General features: G+C 44.1%; 1 protein-coding gene across 7 annotated transcripts in view; it reads left to right on the forward strand.

The window, feature by feature from the left end:
• ABLIM2 (actin binding LIM protein family member 2) overlaps positions 1 to 27,743 on the forward strand; it is a 278,087-nt gene that overhangs the window by 128,626 nt on the left and 121,718 nt on the right. For all 7 annotated transcript variants that reach the window (XM_040335371.1, XM_040335372.1, XM_040335370.1 and 4 more), the window contains exons 5-9: positions 2,711 to 2,837; positions 6,362 to 6,455; positions 14,550 to 14,637; positions 17,982 to 18,040; positions 20,936 to 21,013. In XM_040335371.1, the coding sequence (XP_040191305.1) occupies positions 2,711 to 2,837; positions 6,362 to 6,455; positions 14,550 to 14,637; positions 17,982 to 18,040; positions 20,936 to 21,013 (446 nt within the window). The remainder of the gene's footprint in view (positions 1 to 2,710; positions 2,838 to 6,361; positions 6,456 to 14,549; positions 14,638 to 17,981; positions 18,041 to 20,935; positions 21,014 to 27,743) is intronic.

The following is a 27,743-nucleotide window of genomic DNA, read 5'->3' on the forward strand; positions in this document are numbered from 1 at the left end:
TCCCAAGCATGTTGACTGACTCACTAAATCTGCTGGAAGTCTATTCCAAGCATAAGCTTAAACTACTTTCTCAGTAAAATAATACTTTCTTAGATTAGTTTTCCTCCAGATAGTTTGAGGTCATGTCCCAGTGTTCTTGATTTTGACTTTATATTGAATCGCTCGGGACCCGGTGCGTGTGCCCGCGATGTCCGCCGGCCACCCAGAGATTGCCCGTGACCACGGCAGGAGTATGGATCTGTGTGTGTAAACACACAGATCCACGTCCTGTCAGAGGTGAGGAGACAGATGTGTGTTCCCGGTACAGAGGAACACACATCGGTCTCCTCCCCTTGTGAGTCCCCTCCCCCTACTGTAAGAATCACTCCCAGGGAACATATTTAACCCCTTCAGCGCCCCCTAGTGTTAACCCCTTCCCTGCCAGTCACATTTACACAGTAATCAGTGCAGTTTTATAGCAGTAATCACTGTATAAATGTGAATAGTCCCAAAATTGTGTCAAAAGTGTCTGATATGTCAGTCGCAATGTCACGGTCACAATAAAAATCTCAGATCGCCGCCATTACTAGTAAAAAAAATTCAAAATATTTAAATGCAATCAAACTATCCCCTATTTTGTAGACGATATAACTTTTGCGCAAACCAATCAATATACGCTTATTGCGATTTCTTTTACCAAAAATATGTAGAAGAATACGTATCTGCCTAAACTGAGGAAATGTTTTTTTTCTTTTTTATGTGATATTTATTAAATCAAAAAGTAAAAAATATTGTTTTTTTTTTATCAAAATTGTCGCTCTTCTTTTGTTTATAGCGCAAAAACTAATAACTGCAAAGGTGATCAAATACCACCAAACGAAAGCTCTATTTGTGGGGAAAAAAAACATACAGGGCCGGATTCAGGTAGCCCAGCGTAATTTAGTGCGGGCGTAATTACGCCGCCGTAAATTAGGGCGCAAGTTCCGTATTCATAAAGAACTTGCGCCCTAAGTTACGGCGGCGTAACGTATATGGGCCGGTGTAAGCCCGCCTAATTCAAATGGGGATGATGTGGGCGTGTTTTATTTAAATTATTGTTGACCCCGCGTATTTTACGTTTTTTTACGAACGGCGCATGCGCCGTTCGTGAAAGAATCCCAGTGCGCATGCTCGAAATTCCGCCGCAAATCGTCATTGCTTTCGACGTGAACGTAAATTACGTCCAGCCCTATTCGCGAACGACTAACGCAAACGACGTAAAAAATTAAAAATTTGACGCGGGAACGACTTCCATACTTAACATTGCGTACGCCTCATAATAGCAGGAGCAACCTTACGCCTAAAAAGCCTAACGTAAACGACGTAAAAAAAATAGCGCCGGGCGTACGTACGTTTTGTGAATCGGCGTATCTACCGAATTAGCATATTCCTTGCGTAAATCGACGGAAGCGCCACCTAGCGGCCAGCGTAAATATGCAGCCTAAGATACGACGGTGTAAGACACTTACGCCAGTCGGATCTTAGGGAAATCTATGCGTAACTGATTCTATGAACCAGCGCATAGATACGACGCCGCAACTCAGAGATACGACGGCGTATCTGGAGATACGCCGTCGTATCTCCTACCTGAATCCGGCCCAAAGATTTCATTTGGGTACAGTGTTGCACGACTGCGCAATTGTCATTCAAAGTGTGACAGCGCTGAAAACGAAAAATTTATCTGGGCAGAAATGGGGTGAAAATTGAAGTAGTTAAAGAATAGACTGTATATTTTTTTTAATTCATAGTATCATATAGTAATATGATTATACAGAGCATCATTTAGTTTCCGGCTGCCTTGCTATTGGCCAGTAGAAACTTCTAGAAGAAAAATCTCTGAGCTTTTTTTGTCCACCAATTTCCACCTGATTATGAGTCACCAAACACCACTAAAAAGGTCCATGTCAGTATCAAGTGTAAAGCCTCGTACACACGATCCAACTTTATGACCATAATTGTCTGACGGACGTGTTGTGTTGGATAATCCGACCGTGTGTATGCTCCATCAGACAATTGTTGGCTGAATTAACGACAACAAAAGTTGGCTTTTCATGCTCACCAATTGTTGTGCAATAAATCTGTTACATCGGTTTATCCAATTGTGTGTACGCAAGTACGTCCAACTAAAATCCAAAATATAAACATGCATGCTCGGAACCAATGCTAAACATCAGACAACAATAGCAGAAGTTGTCCAAAGGGTGGCGGTAAAGAGCTGAAAAACCAAGTGATTTGGTGAATGTTGGCTGACAATGTTGTGCCGTGTATATGCAGAACAAGTTCACGGCCAACGCCCTTCAGACCAAAATCCACTGGAAAGTTGCTTGGAAGTCCGATCGTGTGTGTACGAGGCTTAAGAGTGTAAGCTTTGCTCTCATAGGCCCTGGTACAGAGATGATGTGATCTTTTCAGGAGCATGGTGATGAAGTGATCCCAAAGTGAACATAAATCCTATGCATGATAAGACTTCCTATTATTCATGTACATGCAAAATCTCCTTATGGATAGTAACAGAATGGAAAAGCTCCCAGATCTCATGCAGTTTATCTCCCATCTCATCCTATTGTGGCACCATTGTTCATCCTCATGTCTAAAATGCATTATCTCCTAAAGGGTAATTGTTTTTTCAGCATATAAAACCCAGTTGATGTTATTCAGAACAACCAATAACATGTTTTTTTTGTATTCACAGACTGTGGTGGTTGTGGCTTGGAAATAAAAAATGGCCAATCATTGGTTGCCCTAGAAAAACACTGGCACTTGGACTGTTTCAAATGCAAAATCTGTGGGGTCCATTTAAAGGCAGAATACATTAGCAAGTAAGTGAACAGAAATGGTCTTCCTTGTAATATAATGTGTAAATAACTGACTCCATTTTCTTTAAGTAGAAATTAACTTTTGAATGTATGTGTTTTGACATAACCAACAGTTTGCATAGAAACACACCCTGTGAGTCACTTTGGTTAAGCTGATTCACGGAGCAGCCTGTTGTGCCAGCACAAGTCATCAGCTAGTTCTTGTTAACGAAGTCAGCAAGTTTAAATCACGATAAGAAAGTACTGAGTTTTTTAACTTTTAGAAACATATGCATTAAAAGACAGCACCTCCCTTCTTACCTCTGCATATAAGCCACTGTGGAATATAGACCAGAGATCTTATGAACACACTCAAATCTGTTTTCCTGTGTCTCATTTGGTCTCTCACGGATCCGGGGGTCCCTGGAAGTTATCCTGCATTACTTGAAGTGCACCTGGGTGGCTGTATTACCTGTTTCCTCTTCATTCCTCATCAGATTTTCTCTGCTGTTATAGTATATTTATTTTGAGTACGGTTAGCATTTAAATGTGTGTACAAATCTATCTAGTTTTATGTAAATAGATATCCATTGTCTATTCATTGTCATTTTATTATTGTCAAGAACAAACTACTATGTAGGATGTATACAAGACTGTTTTTAGCATGCAAGTTATCCTTAGCTGTTGATTATTGGATGGCTTTGGGTGCTGTTGGGTGATCTTTAAAGGGATTGTAAAGGTTTTTTTTTTCTAAATTGGTTCCTTTAAGCTAGTGCATTGTTGGTTCACTTACCTTTTCCTTCAATTTCCCTTCGAAATTTTTTTTTCTTTGTCTGAATTTCTCACTTCCTGTTCCTTCTCAGTAAGGGGTTCAGTAAGCTGTTCTGGCTGACTAACCACCGCTCCGATGATGGTGGCAAGCTAACTGAGGAGGAACAGGAAGTTAGAAATTCACACAAAGAAAAAAACATTTAGAAGGGAAATCGAAGGAAAAGGTAAGTGAACCAACAATGCACTAGCTTAAAGGAACCTATTTAGAAAAAAAAACCTTTACAACCCCTTTAAATGCAGACGTCTATAGGGGTCTGAATTTATCAGTGTTAAGCTGGCCATACAACAGTACATTTTCTAACAAACATTTGTACGAAAAATTCGCCGAAAATGTTCACTACATTCAATGACTTGAGTCTCGGTCCACTCTGATGCAAATTCTATGCATATTAAATCCGATCCGAAAGGCATAGATTCTCATGTCATCTGAAAAAACATTGTTTGCTATGAAAGCCGTTTACATCTATGTGGTGCGATTCTGATCCGGTCAAAAAAAGGGTCCTGTGTGAGTTTAGAGCCCTTTCACACTGAGAACGCCTATAGCGGAGCATGCCTGTCACAGATGTATGGCTATTACTCTGGCTAAAGACAACAGCCTTATATACGCCAGTAAAATCCCCCCCTCTGCACTGTTACCAGGAACCTTGCAAGACAGCATTCTGGCTCACAGCATCTGACATTTTTTTCTGGGGCTCTGAGGAAAGGTATACTGACATCAAGAGTGTTGCTAGCAGACTTCACAAAGGGGCGATACAGACCTGAAACGTTGTTTTGGCAATTGGCTATGTGCTTCCTATTTGTTCTCTTTTGTTTACAAGAGTATCCTGCATCCCGCTATATGGTTTAACAGGGGCAGCTCCAGACGTACTAATGCCCATAAGGGTTATATGTGACTGCCTAAAAGACATACAAAAAAGAGTTTTCTCATGTAAATCCTTACCGTGTCCATGGTGCTCCATAGGAAACATGATTACTAAGTGAACACCAGGATTCAGCAATGAGGCTGCAACTCAATATACAGGGTTATTAAAAGAGATGGACCAGATTTCAACTTTTTATTTCAATCAAACTGTTAGGCCTCGTACACACGATAGGTTAACCAGAGGACAACGGTCTGATGGACCGTTTTCATCGGTCAAAACGTGTGTGGGCCCCATAGGTTATTTAACCATAGGTTAAAAAAAAGCCAACTTGCTTTAAATTTAACCTATGGATTCCTAACCGATAGGTCAAAACTGATCGTTAGTAGGCACGACCATCGGTTTAAAATCCATGCATGCTCAGAATCAAGTCGACGCATGCTTGGAAGCATTGAACTTCGTTTTTTTCAGCACGTCGTTGTGTTTTAAGTCACCGCGTTTTGACACGATCGGTTTTTTAACTGATGGTGTGTAGGCACGACAGACCATCAGTCAGCTTCATCGGTTAACCTATGACAACGATTCTTCAGACCACTGTCCTCTGGTTAACCTATCGTGTGTACGAGGCCTAAGGGTTAGAAGCACATACCGCATCTCACTGGATAGAGGAAGGGTCAAAGTTTTATGGTCCTTAAGGTTGTAATGCACTCAACAGGAACACCTTGTGTTGCGCAACAAATATTATAACGGTAGACCATTTCTCAACTGGTCACTTGGTATTGAATTCTCAGATCTTGAAGAGTAGCAGACATAGGTGGCACAAAAATCCTTTTTTTTTGCACCCCCACAGATAAAAATCTCAGGGGGTAAGATCTGGTGACCTAGGAGGCCACAGACGATAAACAAGATCTTCTTGTTGATCTCTTCCAATCCATTGTCCTAGAATGGTCATTCAGATAACACCAGACCTCTCTGTAGAAGTGAGGTCGGGCGCCATCTTGCATGAAAATTAAGTCATTTAAATCTTTTTGAAGTTGGGGAAACAACTGCCTTCATATGCAGATGGTAATTAAGAACATGCAATACCAATGTTTGAGGAACTCCAAGTTCAACCCTTACCCGTTTTGTGGATTTCCTAGGGCTCTGTTCGAACGTACCATGGACATGCTTAACATTTTCATCTGACGTGTGAGGACGACCAGTGCTTTTTCACTTGCATATGCATCCATCTTCAACAAACTGTTTATGTCACTTGTAAATTTGCTTATGATGAGTCATCTGTTTGTTGAACTAATGGTGGAATTCACATTGCACTTGAACAGTGGATACACAAATTACATTGCCATTTTCCTATAATCAAGAAATAGCGCTTATGTGTGGCATTGAATGTAACTTTTAGGCAAGCTTTTAACGTTGAACCTTCCTCTATCCAGTGATGTGCGGACTGGGCTTCTATCCCTTATGCCTCGTACACACGGTCGGACTTTCAGAGAAAAAATGTCAGACAGGCTTTTTTTCTCAGAAAGTCCGGCCGTGTGTAGCCTCCATCCGACTTTTTTTGTTGGAAGTCCGACGGACCTAAGATAGAGAACCTGTTCTCTATCTTTCTGTCGGACTTCCGACGGACTCACGGCTGACTTTTGCATGGTCAAAAGTCCGACCGTGTGTACGATGCATTATAGTTTGTTTAAAATAAAAAGCTGAATTCTACTCCATATTTTTGAATAACCCTGTATAATGATTGTACTTACATACAGTACATGGGTCTTCTGTTTCAGAGTTGCTAGATTTATTTAATCAAACAAAAAATATTCTGCTATATTCTTAAATGTTTTTTTTTTGTTTTTTGTTTTTTAGAGATGGAATCCCCTACTGTGAAATGGACTATCATGATAAATTTGGCATAAAATGTGATCACTGCGAGAAGTTCATTACAGGCCGAGTTCTCGAGGTAAAAAGATATTATAGTAAATGTTAAAAAACTTGTATAATGTATGCAGAGTTTGATTTTATTTTATTATTTGTTAAGCGCCAAATACAGTTCATGAACTGCGCCTAAGCGCTAGACAGACCAAATATATATACTGATAATCAAAAAAATAAGCATAGCAGATATAACATACAGAATATATTAGTAATAAATAACAACTGAAATAGCATAAGGAGGATCCTCTAAACAGAGGGAAAAAACGAAATAAAAAATGAAAAGTTGAAGAAGCAGGATACCAGTCCATATTTAAATAGGCAGCAACAAGTCAGGGCGTGCTGATGAGCTGGTTAGTAGCAAATAGCACATGTCCCTTATTCATATACATTGGTGAGTGAGTCTTCAGTACCTTGCGAAAATGAGTTAGCGAGTTAATTTTCCGCATACTCTCAGGAAGATTATTCCAAAGCAATACACCAAAGACTTGGAGAGTTTTTCCACCAGCTGTCGCAAAATGATATGGTTTCGGCATAAGACGGTTTTGATTCGCTGACCGTAAAGATCTTTTTGGGGTATAGTGGGAAACTATACTCAAAAAATAGATTGGACCTTGACTCCAATATGCCTTAAAAACAAGGCAGAGGGCCTTGAATTCAGCCCTTTTGGCAATGGGTAGCCAGTGAAGCTCTCGAAGGGAGCTTGTAACATGTTCTCTGTGATTTAGTCCTTTGATCAGGCGAGCGGCATGGTTTTGAACTAACTGCAACTTAGCAATCCATTTCTTTGGGAGATTTAATAAGAAAACATTTGAGTAATCCAACCTAGAAAGTATGAATGCTAGTACAAGTTTTTTCCGATTCACTTCGGTGCGGATTCTTTGAGGATTTGAAAAAAAAAGTAAGTTACGGCGGCGTAGTGTATCTTAGATACGCTACGCCCGGCGGTAATATGCGCCGCTGTACGTGGATCTGCCCCTTAGTGTGCCATCAATTAGGATAACATTGCTCATGTGCGAGTGACGTAATTGTTACAAGAGTGGGCGATATCTTCTAAATAGCGCACGTGAAAGAACTAGTAAGTCTTTTTCTACTGCTTTACACAACACTGACTTCTGGGGAGTTTACTACCACTTTAAGCTATTTGTAGGTGAGGGATTTTTACCAATGACCACAAGTGTAAGGAGCATTTTTCCCAGTGACCATCACACTAATGTATCATGAGTTGTAGATGTAAAAAAGTAGTAGCAGGAGTTCCCTGAGACTGGAAAGTTATTTAAAGGGTTCCTCCATGTTAAAAGGTCGAGAAAGGTCGATCTAACCCTTTGTAAAATGAGGCGATAGATCACTTTTATATGAAAACTGACCTTTATGTGGCACGCCTTGAAATGTTTTTAATTGTTTATTCAAGGCCTATTATTATAGAGAAGAACAATATTACAGTTGACCTTGTCACCTGCAAATACATTGGCTTTGGCTATATTTAGTACTGGCTAGAAGAAATAAAAATGAACTATGTAATACTTATTTGCACTTGGGGACTTGATATTTAGCAGTTTGTTTTCCAGACTGTAAGTATCATATATAAACGTCAGTGCCTTCATTGCTTTTCTGTATTACAGACAGGCCTTCCTGTAACCTCGTAGAAAGAACAGATGTTGTATTATGTTCTGCACACAGAGGTCCTCGCTATTTGATTGAGTTCCATTTATATCCACTTGGTATAGTGAACATAGGTGTGATTCTTCTATATATAGATAGAGAAAAGAACTGGACAGCACTTCATTGCATGGTTGAGCGAAGGGTCTAAACCTGTGGTTCTCAACCTTCTAGTGCCGCGACCCCTTGATAAAATTTCGCAAGTTGTGGGGACCCCTAACAGTAAAATTACATTCATAGCATGGGTTGTCAGCACCCAAGGCAAGACAAGTAATTTACGCCCCTAACCCACAGACATTTAGCGCTCCCTGAGTCCTTGTAATGGCGACTATAATCGCAGGTAGTGTCACTCACTGTCTCCGGCTTCACTGTGTCTCCAGCTCTGTGGTGTCTCGTAGCAGTGACACCTATGCCGAAATCAGGAGATAGGGTCTCCTCCAGCCCCTCCCACTTCACATTCCTCACCAGTCAGCTGACCTCTACTCTTTGCCCCCCCAGCCATGCGGTAAACTGAATGGGCGCCTGCGAAGAGGCTGAGTGGGCAGCTGCAGGCTCCAGGAACAGCCCAGATGGGTGGCCACATGCTCCAGGGATAGTCCTGCTGGGTGGCTGCAAAAATTCTCGGGAGAGTAATACGGGTTTCAGGAACAGCCCAGGATTCGGTGACCCCTGGTAAATCATCATTTGGGGTCCCGACCCCCAGGTTGAGAACCACTGGTCTAAACCAAGAAATATTTGGGCAATCTTTAGCAACTATCAATATATTCCCTTTTATAATTCTGATAAATTTGGGGAAAAAGCTAATTCACACACACACAAACATTTCTTACATAAGGTATTGGCTCAGATTATACTACTGGCTCAGCAGCTAGCATAAGGTACAGTATTTGGGTATATGGGTGTAGAAACATTTGATTCCTACACAAATTTACTACCCCCCCTAAAATATTAGACAGAATTAGAAAATATTCACTCCTAAGAGTGCAGGATAAAATGTACAAGCTACCCTTCGCCTGAATTAAAGTGTTACTAAACCCACAACAGTAAAATCTGTCTGTATATTCAGCATTGCATGCTTGTTATACTCACTGTGGAACTTAAGGGGTTAATCCTCTGCATTGTGTAAAAAGGCTGTTTTACCCTGTATGCAGAGATCATTTCCTCCTGTACTGTCTATCTGGAGAAAGCCAGCTAATACAGGCAGGGTAGCCAACCTGCACATGCTCAGTTGTGTCTTTTATGCTGGAGAGAATAATTATTTGTTGATCAGAGAGCTATGATATTGACATCACACATGTGGGTGTGTATAGAGGCTGAAGTGAAAATCTCCTCCTTCCTGATCTTTCAGCACTGGAGAAACTCTGCAGTTTATCATGTAACTGTGGTATACAGATAATCCAAAAAGGTATATAGATAGTGGCAGTATTTTAATGTAAGAAGATTTATAAGCTGTGGACACTATGGGGGGGGGGGGGGCGCAGATGAACTATTTTCACATTACTGGGTTTAGTAACACTTTAAGTCATTGGGAGTCATTTGGAGTTGTACTGTGTCTGTGTCCCCACTACTTACAGCCAAAACATGAACATAGATCAGCTCCAAATATATTCATCATGTACAGTATATAACTGTTATAGCTACACCACAAATATACCAACCGCAAATTACTGGAGTTATATTTTGTGGTCAGGCTAGATATAAATGTTGCTTAGGGGAGTTCTCCTTTAATGGATCACTCATTATATTTATAGATGTGGTTATTGCGGTAAGTGAAAAGATTCTATCATTGTTTATTTGGTTAATTATCCGTTTTCTTTAATAACATATCTCACTTTTCCCAAAGGCTCCAGCCATGCTTTAACCTTCCTGGCGGTATGATTATTTCAGAAAAAAGGTGCTGAAAGCGGTACCATTATTTGCAAGGAAATTTGGCGTTTTATACTGTAGGCCTGCAATTCTTAGAAATAACTCATTTAAATCTGACCAAACAAGAGTCTAGTAGGCATCCCGGGTATGATTTGTTTTTAAAAACAAAATTATAATATAATAAATAATTATAAATAATTATAACAAATAATAATATAATTATAATAAAAATTATTCAATAATGTAATCAACTCAAAATCACTGAAATTTGCTCAGTTGCAGAATTGTCGCTGTCACTACTTTTATTTTTTTATGACGAATTTCCCCACAAATCGCTATCGCACAATTCTGCAAGTGATTATAATTTATTATCGCTGTTTTCTAGCTGCTCTAAAACCATTTTTTACATAAAGGGACACTTTTGGTTGCTATGGACAATCTACAGTTTGCAGGCAGAAAGAACAGTTTTTATTATATAAAAGTACATGCAGGACACTGGGCAGACCACTGGGGACAAGGGGGGTGTGTATTTTTTACATACAGTACTGTAATCTATAAGATTACAGTATACTGTATGTATTGTGTTTGTTTACCTTTTTGAATTTGGCGCCGTTCTCCGCTCCCGTGCGTCGTAACGTCGCAGGGAGCGGAGATCGGCGGCACAGGAGGACACTGTGTGAATCGAGCGAGGTCCCGCTCGCTCACACAGCGCGGTGGCATCGCTGGATCCAGGGACAAGGTAAGTAAACCATGCCTATGGATTCAAAGAGGCAAGCCCGAGTCTGACTCGGGTTACCGATCGTAGCCAAAAAATCTCACCCCGAGTCAGACTCGGGAATACCGCCAGGGGGGTTAAAGGGAAAACGACACAAGTAACGAATTCTCAGGCTTTCAGTAGAGTTGAGAAATGTATTCCAAACATGGGAACTTCTACAAAGGGTTACCTGCCATCAATACATTACCCCATATAGATTCTCAAAAATCAATGACTCTTATGCCATGTACACACGATTGGATTTTCCGTCTGAAAAACCTTGGATGGTTTTTCCAACGGTATTCCGCTCAAGCTTGGCTTGCATACACACGGTCATACAAAAGTTCTCTGAACTTTCGTCTGTCAAGAACGTGGGAAATTTTGCGCGTCTGAATTGCTACATACGATCGGATTGGAGAATCAGCTCTCAATCTTTTGTTGGCGGAAATTCACACGGTCGGAATTTCACATCGGCTCCCTTTTAGAGAGTGCTCCTAACCGCAGCTCATTACCCGTATAGAAGACACCTGGGAGCCAAAAATCTTGCTGATCGATATGGGATCAAATACTTATTTTACTCATTAAAATGCAATCAATTTATAACTTTTATGAATTATGTTTTTCTTCTTTTTTTTTCTTCTTTTTTTTTTGTCGATTAGGCTGTCTCTCACTGTTAAAATAAACCTACTATTAAAATTATAGGCGGATCATTTCTTTGTCAGGAGGCAAACGTACAAAATCAGCAGGGGATCAAATACTTTTTCCCTCACCATATATACATGTTTTGTTTTTGTATCTATCTATCTATCTATCTATCTATCTATCTATCTATCTATCTATCTATCTATCTATCTATCTATCTATCTATCTTTCAACCCCACCACTATAGACGAGGTCGCTAAATTACTTGCTAACGTCCATCTTACCACCTGTGCTCTGGATCCTGTTCCCTCGCAAATGCTACGTTCACCCTCTGGCTCGATTCTACAATCTCTAACCCACATCTTCAATCTCTCCCTCTCTTCTGACATCTCCCCTAACTCTTTGAAACATGCACTAGTCAGCCCCATACTTAAAAAAAACCTCACTGGACCCATCCAATCTTGACAACCTACGCCCCATCTCCTTGCTCCCCTTTTTATCCAAACTACTTGAACGTCTACTCTACAACCAACTGAGCGTCCACCTTGATCATAATAACCTCCATGATCCCCTGGATTTCGTCCTCAACATTCCACAGAAACTGCTCTCCTAAAACTAACAAACGATATACTAATGGCCAAAACTAAGGGACACTATTCTGTGCTCCTACTCATGGACCCCTCTGCCGCCTTCGATACGGTTGACCACCCTCTCCTCCTCAAAAAACTCCACAATTTTGGTCTCCGTGACTGTACCCTTCGCTGGTTCTCTACCTACTTATCCAACCGCACCTTCAGCGTTGCTTACAACTCTACTTCCTCCTCTCCTCTTCCATTCTCTGTTGGGGTCCCCCAAGGTTCTGTTCTTGGACCTCTCCTATTTTCTATCTACACCTCCTCCCTGGGTCAGCTGATAGCCTCCCACGGCTTCCCACGCTGATGACACTCAAATCTATTTCTCTACCCCTCAACTCACTCCTTCATTCTCCTCACGTATCACTAATTTACTATCAGATATATCAGTTTGGATGTCGCACCACTTCCTCAAACTCAATCTATCCAAAACGGAACTTATAATTTTTCCTCTCCCACGTGCCTCTTCCCCTGATCTCTGTCAAAATTAATGGCACAACTATCAGCCCATCCCCACATGTCAAGGTCCCAGGAGTAGTCCTGGACTCTGAACTCTCCTTTAAGCCTCACGTTCAATCACTGTCCAAATCTTGCCGCCTAAACCTTCGCAACATCTCCAAAATACGCCCCTTTCTAACCAATGACACCACAAAGCTCTTAACTCACTCCCTGGTCATCTCTCTCGCCTCGATTACAGCAATTCCTTCCTCATTGGCTTACCTCTGCGTACTCTATCCCCCCTTCCGTCCATCATGAATGCTGCTGCCAGACTCATCCACCTAACCAACCGCTCTGTCTCTGCTTCTCCTCTCTGTCAATCCCTCCACTGGCTTCCGCTCGCCCAACAAATTAAATTCAAAATACTAACAATTACCTACAAAGCCATCCACAACTCTGCCCCCAGCTACATCACTGACCTAGTCTCTAAATACCAACCTGTACGTTCTCTTCGTTCTTCTCAAGACCTCCTACTCTCTAGCTCTCTCATCACCTGCTCCCATGCTTGTCTCCAGAACTTTTCTAGAGCCTCTGTAAGCCTATGGAACTCCTTACCCCAATATATCCATATATCTCCTTCTCTATCAGCTTTTAGAGGATCCCTGAAAACCCTCCTCTTCAGAGAAGCCTACCCTTCACACACCTAACTGTATTTTCATTTGAGCCCATCTGATCATCCCCCACAGCTAACTACCCTTTGTTCCACTTGATCCTCCCTTCTAGATTGTAAGCTCTAACGAGCAGGGCCCTCTGATCCCTCCTGTATTGATTTGTATTGTGACTGTACTGTCTTCCCTGATGTAAAGCGCTGCACAAACTGTTGGCGCTATATAAATCCTGTTTAATAATAATAATCTATCTATCTATCTATATATAGTTATATATACAGTTGTGCTCATAAGTTTACACACCCTGGCAGAATTTATGATTTCTTGGCCATTTTCCAGAGAATATGAATGATAACACTAAAACTTTTCTTTCACTCATGGTTGGTGTTTGGCTGAAGACATTTATTATCAATCAACTGTGTTTACTCTTTTTAAATCATAATGACACAAGAAAGTACTCAAATGACCCTGATCAAAAGTTTACATAACCCAGTTCTTAAATCGGGAGTTCACCCGAAAAACAATTTCTAACATTAGATTGATGCTCATTTTGTGAAGCAGAATCGGGTGTTTTTTTTTAAATCAAAGCAGTACTTACCGTTTTAGAGATAGATCTTCTCCGCCGCTTCCGGGTATGGTCTTCGGGACTGGGCGTTCCTATTTGATCGACAGGCTTCCGACAGGCTTCCGACGGTCGCATACATCGCGTCACGAGTAGCCGAAAGAAGCCGAACGTCGGTGCGGCTCTATACGTCGCCTGCGCACCGACGTTCGGCTACTTTCGGAAAACCGTGATGCACTGTATGCGACCGTCGGAAGCCTGTCAATCAAATAGGAACGCCCAGTCCCGCAGCCCATACCCGGAAGCGGCGGAGAAGATCTATCTCTAAAACGGTAAGTACTGCTTCGATTTTCAAAAAAACACCCAATTCTGCTTCACAAAATGAGCCTCAATCTAATGTTAAAAATTGAGTTTTGGGGTGAACCGCCACTTTAATACCGTGTTTAACATCAATAACAGCTTGAAGTCTTTTGTGGTATTTGTGGATGAGGCTCTTTCTCTTCTCAGATGGTAAAGTTGCTCATTCCTCTTGGCAAAAAGCCTCCAGTTACTGTAAATTCTTGGGCTGTCTTGCATGAACTGCACATTTGAGATCTCCCCAGAGTGGCTCAATGATAAAATATCATTGCTCAATGGCCAAATATAGCTCATACAGTCGATCCAAGTGGGTGCTAAACACTGTATAAGGCTCTGAGAACAGAGATGACCATTCTGAGTGATTATATATTCCATATGATTCATTTGAAATTTAGGTGTTTTTTCCTTAGAGGTTGTGGAAAACGAGTCTAAATTGATCATTTTGTGCTTCTAACCTTCGCATGTATGGGAACTATTCATTTACGCAGCTTGGGGAAAATAATTTAAACAAATATGTTTACCAATTATGTTTTATTTCCTACAGGCTGGTGAAAAACATTATCACCCCACATGTGCACGATGTGTTCGATGTAATCAAATGTTCGGTGAAGGCGAGGAGATGTATCTTCAAGGTAACCCTTCGTCTTTCTGTATTCTTCATTAATTTTATTAAAAAGGGAGTTTGTACATGGCTTGACTCTGACCAATCAACAGTGAAACCATTAGACAAAGACCAGGTAGCGTAGAACCCGATGATAATGGAAGAGCTTATTATTGCATAGAGATTTCAACTTGTTAGAGCTACGATGGTTGAGTCCTAAACTGTGCTGTTGCAGAGAAGTTACTTATATAGCGCCATCGATTTATGCAGCGCTTTACATATACAGTGGGTAAAAATTAAGTTTTGTGTAATATAATGGAATGACACATGGAAAAAGTATTAAACATGCTAACTGGAATTTATTTACTACTTCGTACAAAATACCGTATTTATCGGGGGAATTGCGCGCTCCGGCGTATAGCACGCACCCCTAAAGTGGACCCAACATTCCTGTAAAAAAACATTTTAGTACTTACAGTTTTGATGTCTTGCCCGGCGTCCATCGCATCCATTGGCGGCCTTGTCCGGTCCGGCGCTCTTCTGCAGCCATCGTGGTGTCTTCCCCGATGTGTTCTTCAGCCGATCCCCGCTTCCCGCGCTGTGTACGAACCACTCCGCCGACATATACCGAGCGCAGTACACTCGGGTATACTCGGGCAGGCTAGGCTCCTCTCGCGTAAAGGACGTACCGCGAGAGGAGCCGAGCCCGCCCGAGTATACCCGAGTGTACTGCGCCCGGTATATGTCGGCGCAGTGGTTCAAACCTAGCGCGGGAAGCGGGTATCGGCGTATATCGTGCACCCACGATTTTGCCCTGATTTTAAGGGCAAAAAAGTGCGTGGTATACGCCGATAAATACGGTACTTTGTTGGTAGTGAGAGCTTCAAGACGCCTCCTGTATGGAGAAACTAGTCTTATGCATTGCTCAGGTGTGATTTTTGCCTCCTTCTTCGGCAATCTTGAAGGTTCTGTGGGCTTCTTCCATGAATTCTGCAGAATCTTTAGTTCTTTCCATAGATTTTCTATTGGATTCAAGTCAGGTGATTGGCTGGCCCATTCTAGAACCTTTATTTTCTTTCTTTGACACCAATTGAGAGTTTCCTTGGCTTTGTGTTTGGCAGTATAGTCTTGCTGAAATGTCCACCCATGGGAATCAATCTCTCCCTCCACTGGTTACCTGTAAAAGACAGAATTACCTTTAAGGCACTTTGTCTGACACATAAGTGTGTTCAAGGAAGTGCCCCCCAATATCCATGCGAAAAATTAAAATGCCACAACCCCCATCTTGTTTTTCGTTCCACCGATCAAAAACTACTCCAGATACCTAAGGCCAAATACAAATCCAAAGGAGAACGAAGATTTGCAGTCCAAGGACCTAGACTGTGGAACGATCTACCAGCCAGTATCTGCATGGAAGTGGATCACCAGGCCTTCAGGAAAAAACTCAAAACCCATCTATTCTGAAGGCTATTATACGTAGGAAATTGATACTAAGTGCCCAGAGGCGATTCAGTTCGCATGTGTTGCGCTATACAAGTTTCTCACTCATCTTCATCATCCTGGTAGATGACAGCAGATTTTTATCAAGAATGTCTTGGTACATTTTTCCATTCATCCTTCCTTTAATGACGTGAAGTTTGCCAGTACTGTATGCTGAAAACAGCCCCACACCATGATGTTCCCACCTCCAAATTTCACTGTTGGTATGGAGGTGTTTTCGGGGTGATGTGCAGTGCCATTTGACCTCCAATCATGGTGTGTATTATGGCTTCCAAAGAGTTCAGTTTTGGTCTCATCTGACCAGACTATATTCTCCCAGTATTTCACAGGCTTGTCTAAATGTTGTGCAGCAAACTTTAAACAGCTTCAACAGGCTTTTTCTTCAGCAATGGAGCCTTGCGTGGTGAGCATGCATACAGGCCATGGCGGTTGAGTGCATTACTTATTGTTTTCTTTGAAACAATTGTACCTGCTAATTCCAGTTCTTTCCTGAAGCTCTCCACAAGTGATCCTTGGCTCTTGGACAACTCTTCTGATAATTATTTTCACAGAAATCTTACAAGGAGCACCTGGTCATGGCCGATTTATGGTGAAATTATGTTCTTTCCACTTCTGGATTAGGGCCCCAGCAGTGCTCACTGGAACATTCAGAAGTTTAGAAATCCTTCTGTAATCAATGCCATCAGTATGTTTTGCAACAATAAGGTCTTGAGAGAGCTCTTTGCTTTTACCCATCATGAGATGTTTCTCGTGGGACACCTTGGTAATGAGGATGATCTTTTCTAAGATGTCTTTTTATGTTGTAGCATCTGAAACTGAACACAGTTATTTGAAGGGTTGTCCACATTTTCAGGATGTACATCTGTATAATTTCATTTTTATTTTGAGTCATTTGATCCTTTAACAAAAACAAAACGTTTGATTCGCTAAAGCTATAGCATACAGTATATATTAAATCCATAATGATCATCATTTCTGATAGTGTGTGAGTGCTTCTTCTCATTCTTTTCGTATAAAGATATTTACGGCAAGTGCGTGCCATAGCTTAGTGAATTCAGTGTAAAGACTTGTAAACAACATTTTTGGATTGTAAATGAATGTTGTGCACTATAAGAAATAAGCTGGATCTAAAACTATAGCTGGCACTGTTTATACAATGCTGTTGTCACTGTCACTTTTAAAGCGGTTGTATAGTCCAAAAAATGTGTTTCCCCACCTGTAAGGTAAAAGGGACCGCATACTAACTTATTATGAAATACTTACCTTAGAACGAGTCGTAGGTATCTCTGCCGGTCCACACCGAGGGAGATTACATTTTCCCTCGGCGTGTCTTCCGGGTATTGCAGCTCCAGCGCTGTGAGTGGCTGGAGCCGCGATGTCATCTCTCCCACGCATGTGCGCGGGAGACTTCTTCCTGGTAAGGTCCGGCGTCTGCCGGGCCTTTAGCCGAGAATCCCCTGTGTGCATGCGCCGCTGCAGTCAGCGGTTCATTGCGAAGGGGAATATCTCCTAAACCATAAAGGTTTAGGAGATATTTTTTTTACCTACAGGTAAGCCATATTATAGGCTTATCTGTAGGTAAAAGTTAAAAAGTTGCCTATACAACCACTTAAAGTGCAGCTCAGCCTCCATGAAATTAGAAATAAAGAACATTTACATTTTAATGTGACTTGACCTCTTTCTTAGAAACTGTTCATGGTTGTCAAAGTCATTCCTGTACAAGCAGGGCTTTGCATTTTTAACTTGCACATTCTTATAGAGTCTTCGGGTCATCAGAAGATGCATTAGATGATTAACTCATAAAGTGTTTTTTTTAATAAAGCCCATTTTAATGTATTGTTCATTATCTGATATTTACCACTTTTATGTTAACAGGGAACTCAATATGGCATCCAATCTGTAGACAAGCTGCCAAAACAGAAGAAAGAAACAAGGTACTTATTTTAGGACTTGCTTTAAAGTCCCTATAGATTTACCAGTCTACTCCAGCCATCGCTCAGGCCTCGTACACACGATCGAGTTTCTCGGCAAAAACCAGCAAGAAACTTGCTGGGAGAAATTTTTTTGCCGAGGAAACCGGTCGTGTGTACATTTTCGTCGAGGAAACTGTCAAGAAACTCGACGAGCCAAAAAGAGAGCAAGTTCTCTGTTTCCTTGACGGGAATGGAGAAAATTGGCTTGTCGAGTTCCTCGACAGCCTGACAAGGAACTCGACGAGGAAAGCGATGTGTTTCGCCCGTCGAGTTTCTCGGTCGTGTGTACGAGGCTTAAATGATTATTGTTTTCATTGAGGATACGTATTAAAATTTGCTTAAAACTTAGCTAAACAAGAGAAAGAAAAAGAGAAACACTTATAGCGGGACTGTGATATTGTAACAGACATTCTAAGGCCCCGTACACACGTCCGAGGAACTCGACGGGCAAAACACATAGTTTTGCCCGTCTAGTTCCTTGTGAAGCCGCCGAGGATCTCGGCGAGCCGAAATTTCCCATTGAACAACGAGGAAATAGAGAACATGTTCTCTATTTCCTCGCCGAGGTCCTCGTCAGCTTCCTCGGCCGAAAGTGTACACACGGCCGGGTTTCTCGGCAGAATTCAGCTCCGGCCGAGTTTCTGGCTGAATTCTGCCGAGAAACTCGGTCGTGTGTACGGGGCCTTACACTTTTAAAACTTTTTGGGGGCCAGTGACACTAATACAGTGATCAGTGCTAATAAATATGCACTGTCACTGTACTAATGACACTGGCTGGGAAGGGGTTAACATCAGAGGCGAGCAAAGGGTTAACTGTGTGCCTAACCAGTGTACACTGTGGGAAGTGCTTTTACTAGGGGAAGAGATTAAATTTATTCCCTGCTTTCCAGGAACTCAAATTTCATCTCTTCCCTCCTGTCCGAACGGTGATCTGCCTCTCTGCTCGAGCATTGGCGGGTGCAGGTGGACATTGAGTCCACTGTACCCGCCACTCGGCTCCCACTGTGTGTGATCACAGTGGGAGCAAGTCGCCAGTGGCACGCATGCGCGTCCCCTTCCTGGAAGAGCCAGATCACACATATACTATATAAGTGATCTGGCACAGAGGTGCTGCCCTGTGGCGGTAAAACTGCTATAGGGCAGACATTAAATGATAAATTTAAACTAAAGCGTGAGAGAGTGGAAATGGATTAGAACATCTGTCAGATGTTATCACTGTCTGTGCCCCTGTTAGGAAGATTCGATCACCCTATTTGCCATGTTTACCATTATCATTTAAAGTGAAACAAAATCACAAATTTTGGGTTGTAACCAGAAAAGTAATAGAGGGGAATCTTCAAAAAGAGGTACTAGTTCTGATGACCTGGTTGTTCCCAAGGGATTCCCTTAATTTGCTGGTATTTCCTGTTTGGCTATGGGGCAAGAAGTGAAGGGAAATCTCCTCAATGGGACACAGATGGCAAAAACAGAGGTTATGACCCTCCTTTACGCTATCCAAAAAAAAAGAGATGTTTTGTCTATAGTTCTACTTTAAGCAAACTAAGCTCAAATGCCTCACCCCTGTCCAATGACAGTGTCCTTAATGACTACATAAGGCCAGTTGTGAGTAGACTTGAAAGACGTTTACTTTTCAAAGCTTAAAAGTGATACTAAGGGTTTGTTTTTTGTTTTTTAATTTACCTCCACTGTGCAGTTCATTTTGCACAGAGTATCCCCGAATGTCCTCTTCTGGGGTCCCACAGCGGCTGTCTTGGCTCCTCCCCGCAAGAGCTAACCCTCTCTGGGGTGCTCTCTCCCAAAGGGGGCTACCTTGCGGGCGTGCTCCCGTGCATATGACTCGGCCCCGCCCCCAGTGGCCGCATCATTTGAATTTGATTAACAGCAACGGGAGCTAATGGCTGTGCTGCTATCAATCTATCAAATGAGGAGGCGATCGGCCATGGAGAGAACGACTCAGGATGGCGCCCTTGGAAATTTGGAGCTCAGGTAAGTAAAACGGGGGCCCGGGGGGGCCGGACACAGCAAGGTGTTTTTTCACCTTAATGAATAGGATGCATTAAGGTGAAAAAACACAAGGGGCCAGATTCAGGTACATCGGCGTATCTTTGTTCTGGCGTAGCGCATCTCATATGCGCTACGCCAACGTAACATTGAGAGGCAAGCTGAGTATTCACAAAGTACTCGCTCCCATATTTGCGCCAGCGTAACGTGAATGGGCCGGCGTAAGCCCGCCTAATTCAAAGTAGGCAGGTAGTGGGCGTGATGTATTGAAATTAACCGCGAACCCATGTAAATGAATGGCCGATCGAACGACGCATGCGCGCGTATACTCAGAATCACGTTGCATATACTCCCTAAGATACGACGGCTCAATGCGTACCACGTGAACGTAACTTACGCACAGCCCCATTCACGTACGCCTTACGTAAACTACGTAAAATCCGACGGCTGTTCCGACGTCCATACCCTAACATGACTTACCCCTGCTTTATGAGGGATAACTATACGCCGGACGTACGCCTTACATAAACGGCGTAGATTACTGCGACGGGCGTAAGTACGTTCGTGAATCGGCGTATCTAGCTCATTTACATATTCGACGTGTAAATCAATGGAAGCGCCCCTTGCGGCCAGCGTAAATATGCGCCCAAGATACAACGGCGTAGGAGACTTACGCCAGAATTCAGGCGTATCTGGTTTTACGAATACGACGCATAGATACGACGGCGCATCCGTGGACTTACGCGTCGTATAAGAAGATACGTTGGCGTAAGTCGTTCGTGAATCTGGCCCATGGTTTACAACCCCTTCAAATGAAGTAATACATGCATAATCATGTTTTTTTTTTTTTCGCAGGAAACAAGAACTTCCTCAGAGAGTATCATATCAGTCCCTGCATCAAGTACCTCTGGATCCCCAAGTAGAGTTATTTATGTAAGATTGTTTATTTCGTTCTTTTTTTGCATAGTGCATTATTGTTGTCATTTTACAGAAAATAAGAAAATCAGATTGCCATGTGTGTACTTGAAATACAGTCTTTTGTGGTTTACCTATCAGCTGTTCATAACTGTTAATCCATAAATATCATTCACACATCTCTGCAATTCAATGTAACTAGAGAGTGACAACACTATTTTAGGGCCAACGCTTTGCAAGTTCCTGTGTCACCTTCCCATTCTGTAAGGTTGCCTATACCATTCACCCTCTAGCCCCCAATGATTGAAATGCTTTGGTGTGACGGCTTAGCCCTCAGACCCTCCCACTGTTAGCCCAATGGGGTGAGAAGATTGTTAGAAGCTAATATGAAGAAGGATTACTCTAATGACATTTATTAATTCATTAGAGTGAGTACTTTGTGACCTACTCTGCTCCATTAATAAGAAAAATATCCAAAGGTGTGAATTGCTTCGCAGGCCCCGTACACACGACTGAGTTTCTCGGCAGAATTCAGACAGAAACTCGATCGGAGCCGTATTCTGCCGAGAAACCCGGCCGTGTGTACACTTTCGGCCGAGGGAAGCGACGAGGATCTCGTCGGGCCAAATAGAGAACATGTTCTCTATTTCCTCGTTAGTCAATAAGGAAACTTGGCCCGCCGAGATCCTCGGCGGCTTCACAAGGAACTCGACGAGCAAAACGATGTGTTTTGCCCGTCGAGTTTCTCAGACGTGTGTACGGGGCCTAACAAACGCTTTAGGTTCTTTTCAAGCCAACAGCTCCAAAGCATAGCCAAAGGATGGCATCTATCTGTGTTCAAGCAGAGCTACTGACTGGCTTGTGTTGCCCAGCCACCTTTATTTGAAAGAGCAGAGATAACTTACAGTGATAGCCGTGCTTTGGTGTCATTGGCAGAAGAAACTACGGGGCTACTGTTTGGTTAGTATGTATTTAAAACCTTTGCGTTGCAGATCGGGGGACTCCAAACTTTCTAAATAAAGAGCCAGTTTAGTGTCCTTCAGACTTTTAGGGGGCTGGACTGTGGCCAGTGTAAGTAGAAAATGCCCTGGTGACAATGGGAGTAAACAATGCCCCATCATTGGCATCGGTGGGAAGAATAATGCTCCATTGTTGGTTTAAAGCCTCGTACACACGACCGAGTTTCTCGGATTTTTTTTTTGCCGAGGAAACCGGTCGTGTGTACATTTTTCGACGAGGAAACTGTCAAGGATCCTGTCGAGCCAAAAAGAGAGCATGTCTTCTTTTTCCTCAACGGGAATGGAGAAACTTGCCTTGTTGAGTTCCTCGACAGCCTAACAAGGAACTCGAAGAGGAAAACAATGTGTTTCGCCCGTCGAGTTCCTCGGTCGTGTGTACGAGGCTTTAGCGGAAGGAATAGTGGCCTATCATTGGTGTCAGTGGAATTAATAGTGCCCCATCATTGGTGTCAGTGGAAGGAATAATACCCCATAATTGGTGTCAGATTAAGGAATAGTGCTCCATCATTGGTGTCAGTGCGAAGAATAGTGCTCCATAATTGGTGTCAGTGCGAGAAATGGTGATCAATCATTGGTGTTAGTGTGAGGATTAGTGCTCCATCATTGGGGTCAGTGAGAGCAATAGTGCTCCATCATTGGTGTCAGTGTGAGGAATAATGCTCCATCATTGGTGTCAGTGAGAGGAATAGTGCTCCATCATTGGGGTCAGTGGGAGGAATAGTGCCCCATCATTGGTGTCAGTGAGAGGAATAGTGCTCCATCGTTGGTGTTAGTGAGAGGAATAGTGCTCCATCATTGGTGTTAGTGTGAGGAATAGTGCTCCATCGTTGGGGTCAGTGGGAGGAATAGTGCCCCATCATTGGTGTCAGTGAGAGGAATAGTGCTCCATCATTGGTGTTAGTGAGAGGAATAGTGCTCCATCATTGGTGTTAGTGTGAGGAATAGTGCTCCATCATTGGTGTCAGTGAGAGGAATAGTGCTCCATCGTTGGGGTCAGTGGGAGGAATAGTGCCCCATCATTGGTGTCAGTGAGAGGAATAGTGCTCCATCGTTGGTGTTAGTGAGAGGAATAGTGCTCCATCATTGGTGTTAGTGTGAGGAATAGTGCTCCATCATTGGTGTCAGTGAGAGGAATAGTGCTCCATCGTTGGGGTCAGTGGGAGGAATAGTGCTCCATCATTGGTGTGAGTGGGAGGAATAGTGCCCCACCCACCATTGGAGCACAGGTGTGTGAGGAGGAAGGTGTGTCTGGAGCTGCTGTGTGAGAAGGGAGTTGCCTGGAAATCTCTCCCAGCTCTCCTGGCCCTTTTCTGGGGAAGCCATGGAGGGCAGCGGGGCCTCCCCTGCTGGAGGCTCTCAGCCATCTCCTGGGCCATCTGCTGACATGTCTGCCCCTCTACAAGCCTCAGCTGGTGATCTCTCTGCCCCTGGTGTGGATGAAGGATCGGAGGCCATTCGGGAGCGAGTGGTGGCCGGCATAAAAGTCCTAAACCGGGAGAGGGATAAGCTGTACAAGCTACGTGCGGAGCTGAAGCGCCTGAGAAGGCAACGTGAAGGCTTACATAGCCAGAAACGCGGATCCATGGATCCAGAGATCCAATTGGCCAAGGTACGTGTGGACCATCAAGAGACCATCGTGGCCATAATGGAAGGAAGGGATGGTCCTTTCAAGGAAAAGTTCTCCAACGAAAGGAGGTTTGCAAAGGTGACAAAGATGGAGGTGGAGGAGGAGGAGACCCCCAGTTCTGACCCCCTGCCCCCCCAGGGAGAGGTAAGCACCCCAATGCCTTCCCAGGACTCAGGAGGCATGCTGAGGGTGATCCAGGTAATGGAGTCTCCTGTGCGGGGGGATCGGATGGTCTTTAATGATGAAGATATTGCAGATGGTGTACCTGATAAAGTGAAGCCAGCTAAGCCCCATGTTGTGGATAAGACTGTGTATGTACCATCAATGACTGATAATGTGCCCAATAATAAGACTCCCAGTCCTGTATGCAGTAATAATGTGCCTGCTGAGGCTGCAATGCAGCAAGAGACACGTTCAGAAAATGACATTTCTGTGAAGGAACTGCAAGTCCCAGCAGAACCCATTAACCCCACTGCTGCTGAGACCAAAGCTGATTGCCCCACTGCTGCTCAGGACTCCACAGCGCAGCATCAGGCGACAGCCGGTACTGCAGCAGCAACAGTGACTGATCCTGATGGGAATGTGTGTGTGGCTGATAAAAATCATCCCAGTTCAGATATGATGGACAATGGTCCCAGTTCAGATATGATGGACAATAATACCAACTCTGTTCATGTGGACAATGTACAGCATAAAGTGACTTCGGTGTGGGGTCTTGGCCCCAATAAACCCACTTTTGCTCAGGTGTTGCGCTCTGCTGCTGGCAGCTCCGCCCCCAAGCAGGGTTTTCCCTTGCGAGCTACCACCTCGAGCCCCCCGGGATCTGGTCTTGGGTCTCTGGCTTCGGCTGGGGGTCCAAGACGCAATGTAGTCATCCTCAAATGGGAAGGTGGCGCAGTCCCACCTGCAAGGCGTGCAGTGGTGGATTTAATCCTGGAAATGGGTTTTGGGGTAAATGATTTGTATGCTTTTATTCATGTGTCAGGGACGCGAGAGTATACAGTCAGTTTCACCAAGCCAGAGGGTCTTGACCTGTTCTGGGAACGATATGAGGCCCGGTGCAGGTCAAGACCCGAATGGGAGAGTCTGGCCCCAGTTGCGATTTCGCAGCAGTCAACAGTAAAAAAGATCACTATCATCCTCACCAATGAGAGCGTCCCTGCCAGGGATCTGGAGGTCTGGTTGAGGAACTACGGGGAAGTTTTGACCAAGCCAAATAAAATATTAGATGAGCGTAACATCTGGACTGGGGGATGGTCGGTAACAGTCAGGCTGGCCAGGGATGGAAATGTTGTCCGTCACCTGCCCTCCTCGGCTTTCATAGGGAGGGATAGGATGACCGTCTTCTACCCTGGTCAGCCGAAGCTGTGCCACCGCTGTGGAGAGAAGGGCCACCTTAGCTCCTCCTGTTCGGCCTTGATATGCTCAGTGTGTCGGGGTCAGGGTCATATGGCCAAGGACTGCACCCAGAAGATCAGGTGCAACCTGTGCCTGCGACTTGGCCACCCTTATAGCAGATGCCCTGAGGCCTGGCACAATATGGAGAAGGAGGTAGTGGATGAGATGTCAAGGCTGGACAGGATGGAGGGGGAGGCCCCTGGTGTACCATCCTCCGCTGCGGTGACCGACCCCCCTGGTCCTGCTCAGGATCCCTCCCCAGTTTCCTCCCCAGTTCCCTCCCCAGTTCCTGTGACCACCCCTTCTGTGTCTGTAAGTACTCCTTCTGTATCTGTATCTGTGTCCCCCCAGCCTACTGTACCCGCTCCTCTTGTGTCAGAACCTTCCAAGTCTGTGCCCCCTGAGTCAGTTACCCCCCAGAAGTCTATCCCTGTTAAGTCGGATTTACCCCCCCCATCAGGAGTGATAGCGGGTACTAAAAAGGTCGCTTCAAAGAAAAAAACAAGGGATGAGGGCATCTCTGAGGCTGACCTGCGGTACCTGGAGGAGAGGAGGAAGGTTGGGCGGCGGAAGAAGCAGGCGGTGAGGACGGAACGGGGGCGGGAAGCTCTGGTGCCTGTCTCCACCCGTCGTAGGTCCTCTAGGTGGGATATTTCCTCATCTGGAGCTTCTTCAGAGCTGAGCTCCGATTCAGAGATGGAGTTGGAGGCGGCCTCAAGAAAGAGGGAGGCTTCTGGTGATGAGCAGCAGAGGGGAGCTAAGAAGCAATCCACCCAATAACCCAAATGGCGGTTCCCCCTCCGTTAAAAGTGGCGACAATAAATGTCGCCAGCATTAAGTCAGTGAGAGCTCGTTCTATGGCCTTCTTTTTGTTCAGCCAATTAGATGCTGAAATTTTATTTTTGCAAGAGACTAGGCTCACCTCCTTGGCAGATATTCATATGGCCAAGAGAGAGTGGAGGTATGGTCCATCTTACTGGTCTCTTGCGGCCGAGCCTTACGGCGGTGTGGCGGTGTTGTTTAAAACCGGCATGGTAACTGTCCGGCGGGTTATTGAGGTGGAGATTGGGAGATGTATGGTCTTAGACGTCCTTGTGGGAGGGCAGGACCTGCGCCTAATTAATGTCTATGGGCCGCACACAAAGTGGGACAGGAAATGCCTTTTTACAAGGATCAAGCCATTTCTTTTTACATCCCGGCAAGTGGTCTTTGGAGGTGACTTTAATACAGTAACTAGGCCCAAGGACAGGAAGGCCTTCAAGGACAGGCTGGGATATGATAGCGTTTTTTTAAATAGTATGGTTAGGGATGCTGGTCTTGTGGATGTGCACATTGCGCACCTCCCGGATGACACCGGGTTCACCTTTCATCGTGGTAATAGTCAGAGTAGGATAGACAGGTTTTTTTTGAAGGAGGCCTCTGCTTTCTCACCCCCAGTGGTGCAGGCAGTAGAGTTCTCTGATCACTGTATGCTATCTGTGGCCCTGAATGCTTCAGACGCCCCTCAGAGGGGAAAGGGCATCTGGAGATTGAATTCGACTCTACTCCAGGAAGAACATGTTAGACAATCCTTTGAGGAATTCTTTCAGGCACAGGTGACCCTCCTGGACTTTTGTAGCAGCAAGGCTGAGTGGTGGGAGCTGACCAAAAAGAGGATCGCTGGATTCTTCAGGGGCCTAGCCAATAGAACACAGTTTAATAAATATATGACCTACCAACGTTTGCGGAGGAAGCTGGATATTCTTGTCTCGAGAGGAGGAGATCCTGGGGCAATCTCCGAAGTGAAACTCCTTCTCAGGAAGTGTCAATATGACCGGCATGCCTCTTTGGTTCTGGAGAGGGACTATGGGAAGTACCACTCGCCTGACCCTTACCAGAACTGCAAACAAGGTGTAGCTGTTAAAGCGGTCGTTGGCCTTAAGGACAGTACAGGTTCCGTGACAAAGTCCAGGTCAGGGATTCTGGAGGTCGTGAGGTCCTTTTATGCCGACCTTCTTGGAAGGAAAGAGCTTGACCGTGACAAGATGGAAAGCTTTTTGGACTCTACTCCAGGTCTAAATGGTGGAGATGTTCCATTGATGAATTTGACAGAGGAGATCACAGTTGAAGAGGTGATGAGGGCAATTGAACAGCTTGCCATCAAAAAGTCACCCGGACCGGATGGCTTGACGGCTGAGTTTTACAAAGCCTTTAAGTCTATTCTGGCCCCACATTTGGTAGAGGTTTTTAACAGTTGTCTTGCTGAGGGGGTGCTATCCCCTTCCATGAGGCACTCGGCTGTGATTCTTCTGTCAAAGGGTAAAGATCCTTCGATGATTGAGAATTGGCGCCCCATCAGCCTTCTTAATGTCGATAGAAAGATACTGGCGAAGATATTTTTCTGGCGCCTGTCGTCAGTAGCAGAGTCTTTGCTTTCTCGCCATCAGCACTGTTCGGTCCAGGGTAGGAGCACCTTCACAGCGGTGTTAGCTGTCCGGGAGGCCTTGGAGCGGTGCAGGGCTGCAGGCTGGGGAAAGTATTTGCTGACATTGGATCAGGCAAAGGCTTTTGATCGTGTTAACCATGAGTACCTGTGGTTGCTCCTTAGTAAGTACGGTCTGCCGGGTGGTTTTGTTGATTGGCTGAAAGTCTTGTATAAGGGGGCAGAAAGCTTCCCTCTTGTTAATGGTTGGGTTGGGCAGTCCTTTGGGGTTGGCTCCGGGGT

This window comes from Rana temporaria, chromosome 1, assembly GCF_905171775.1.
Source record: "Rana temporaria chromosome 1, aRanTem1.1, whole genome shotgun sequence".
In the NCBI taxonomy this organism is placed as follows: Eukaryota; Metazoa; Chordata; class Amphibia; order Anura; family Ranidae; genus Rana; species Rana temporaria.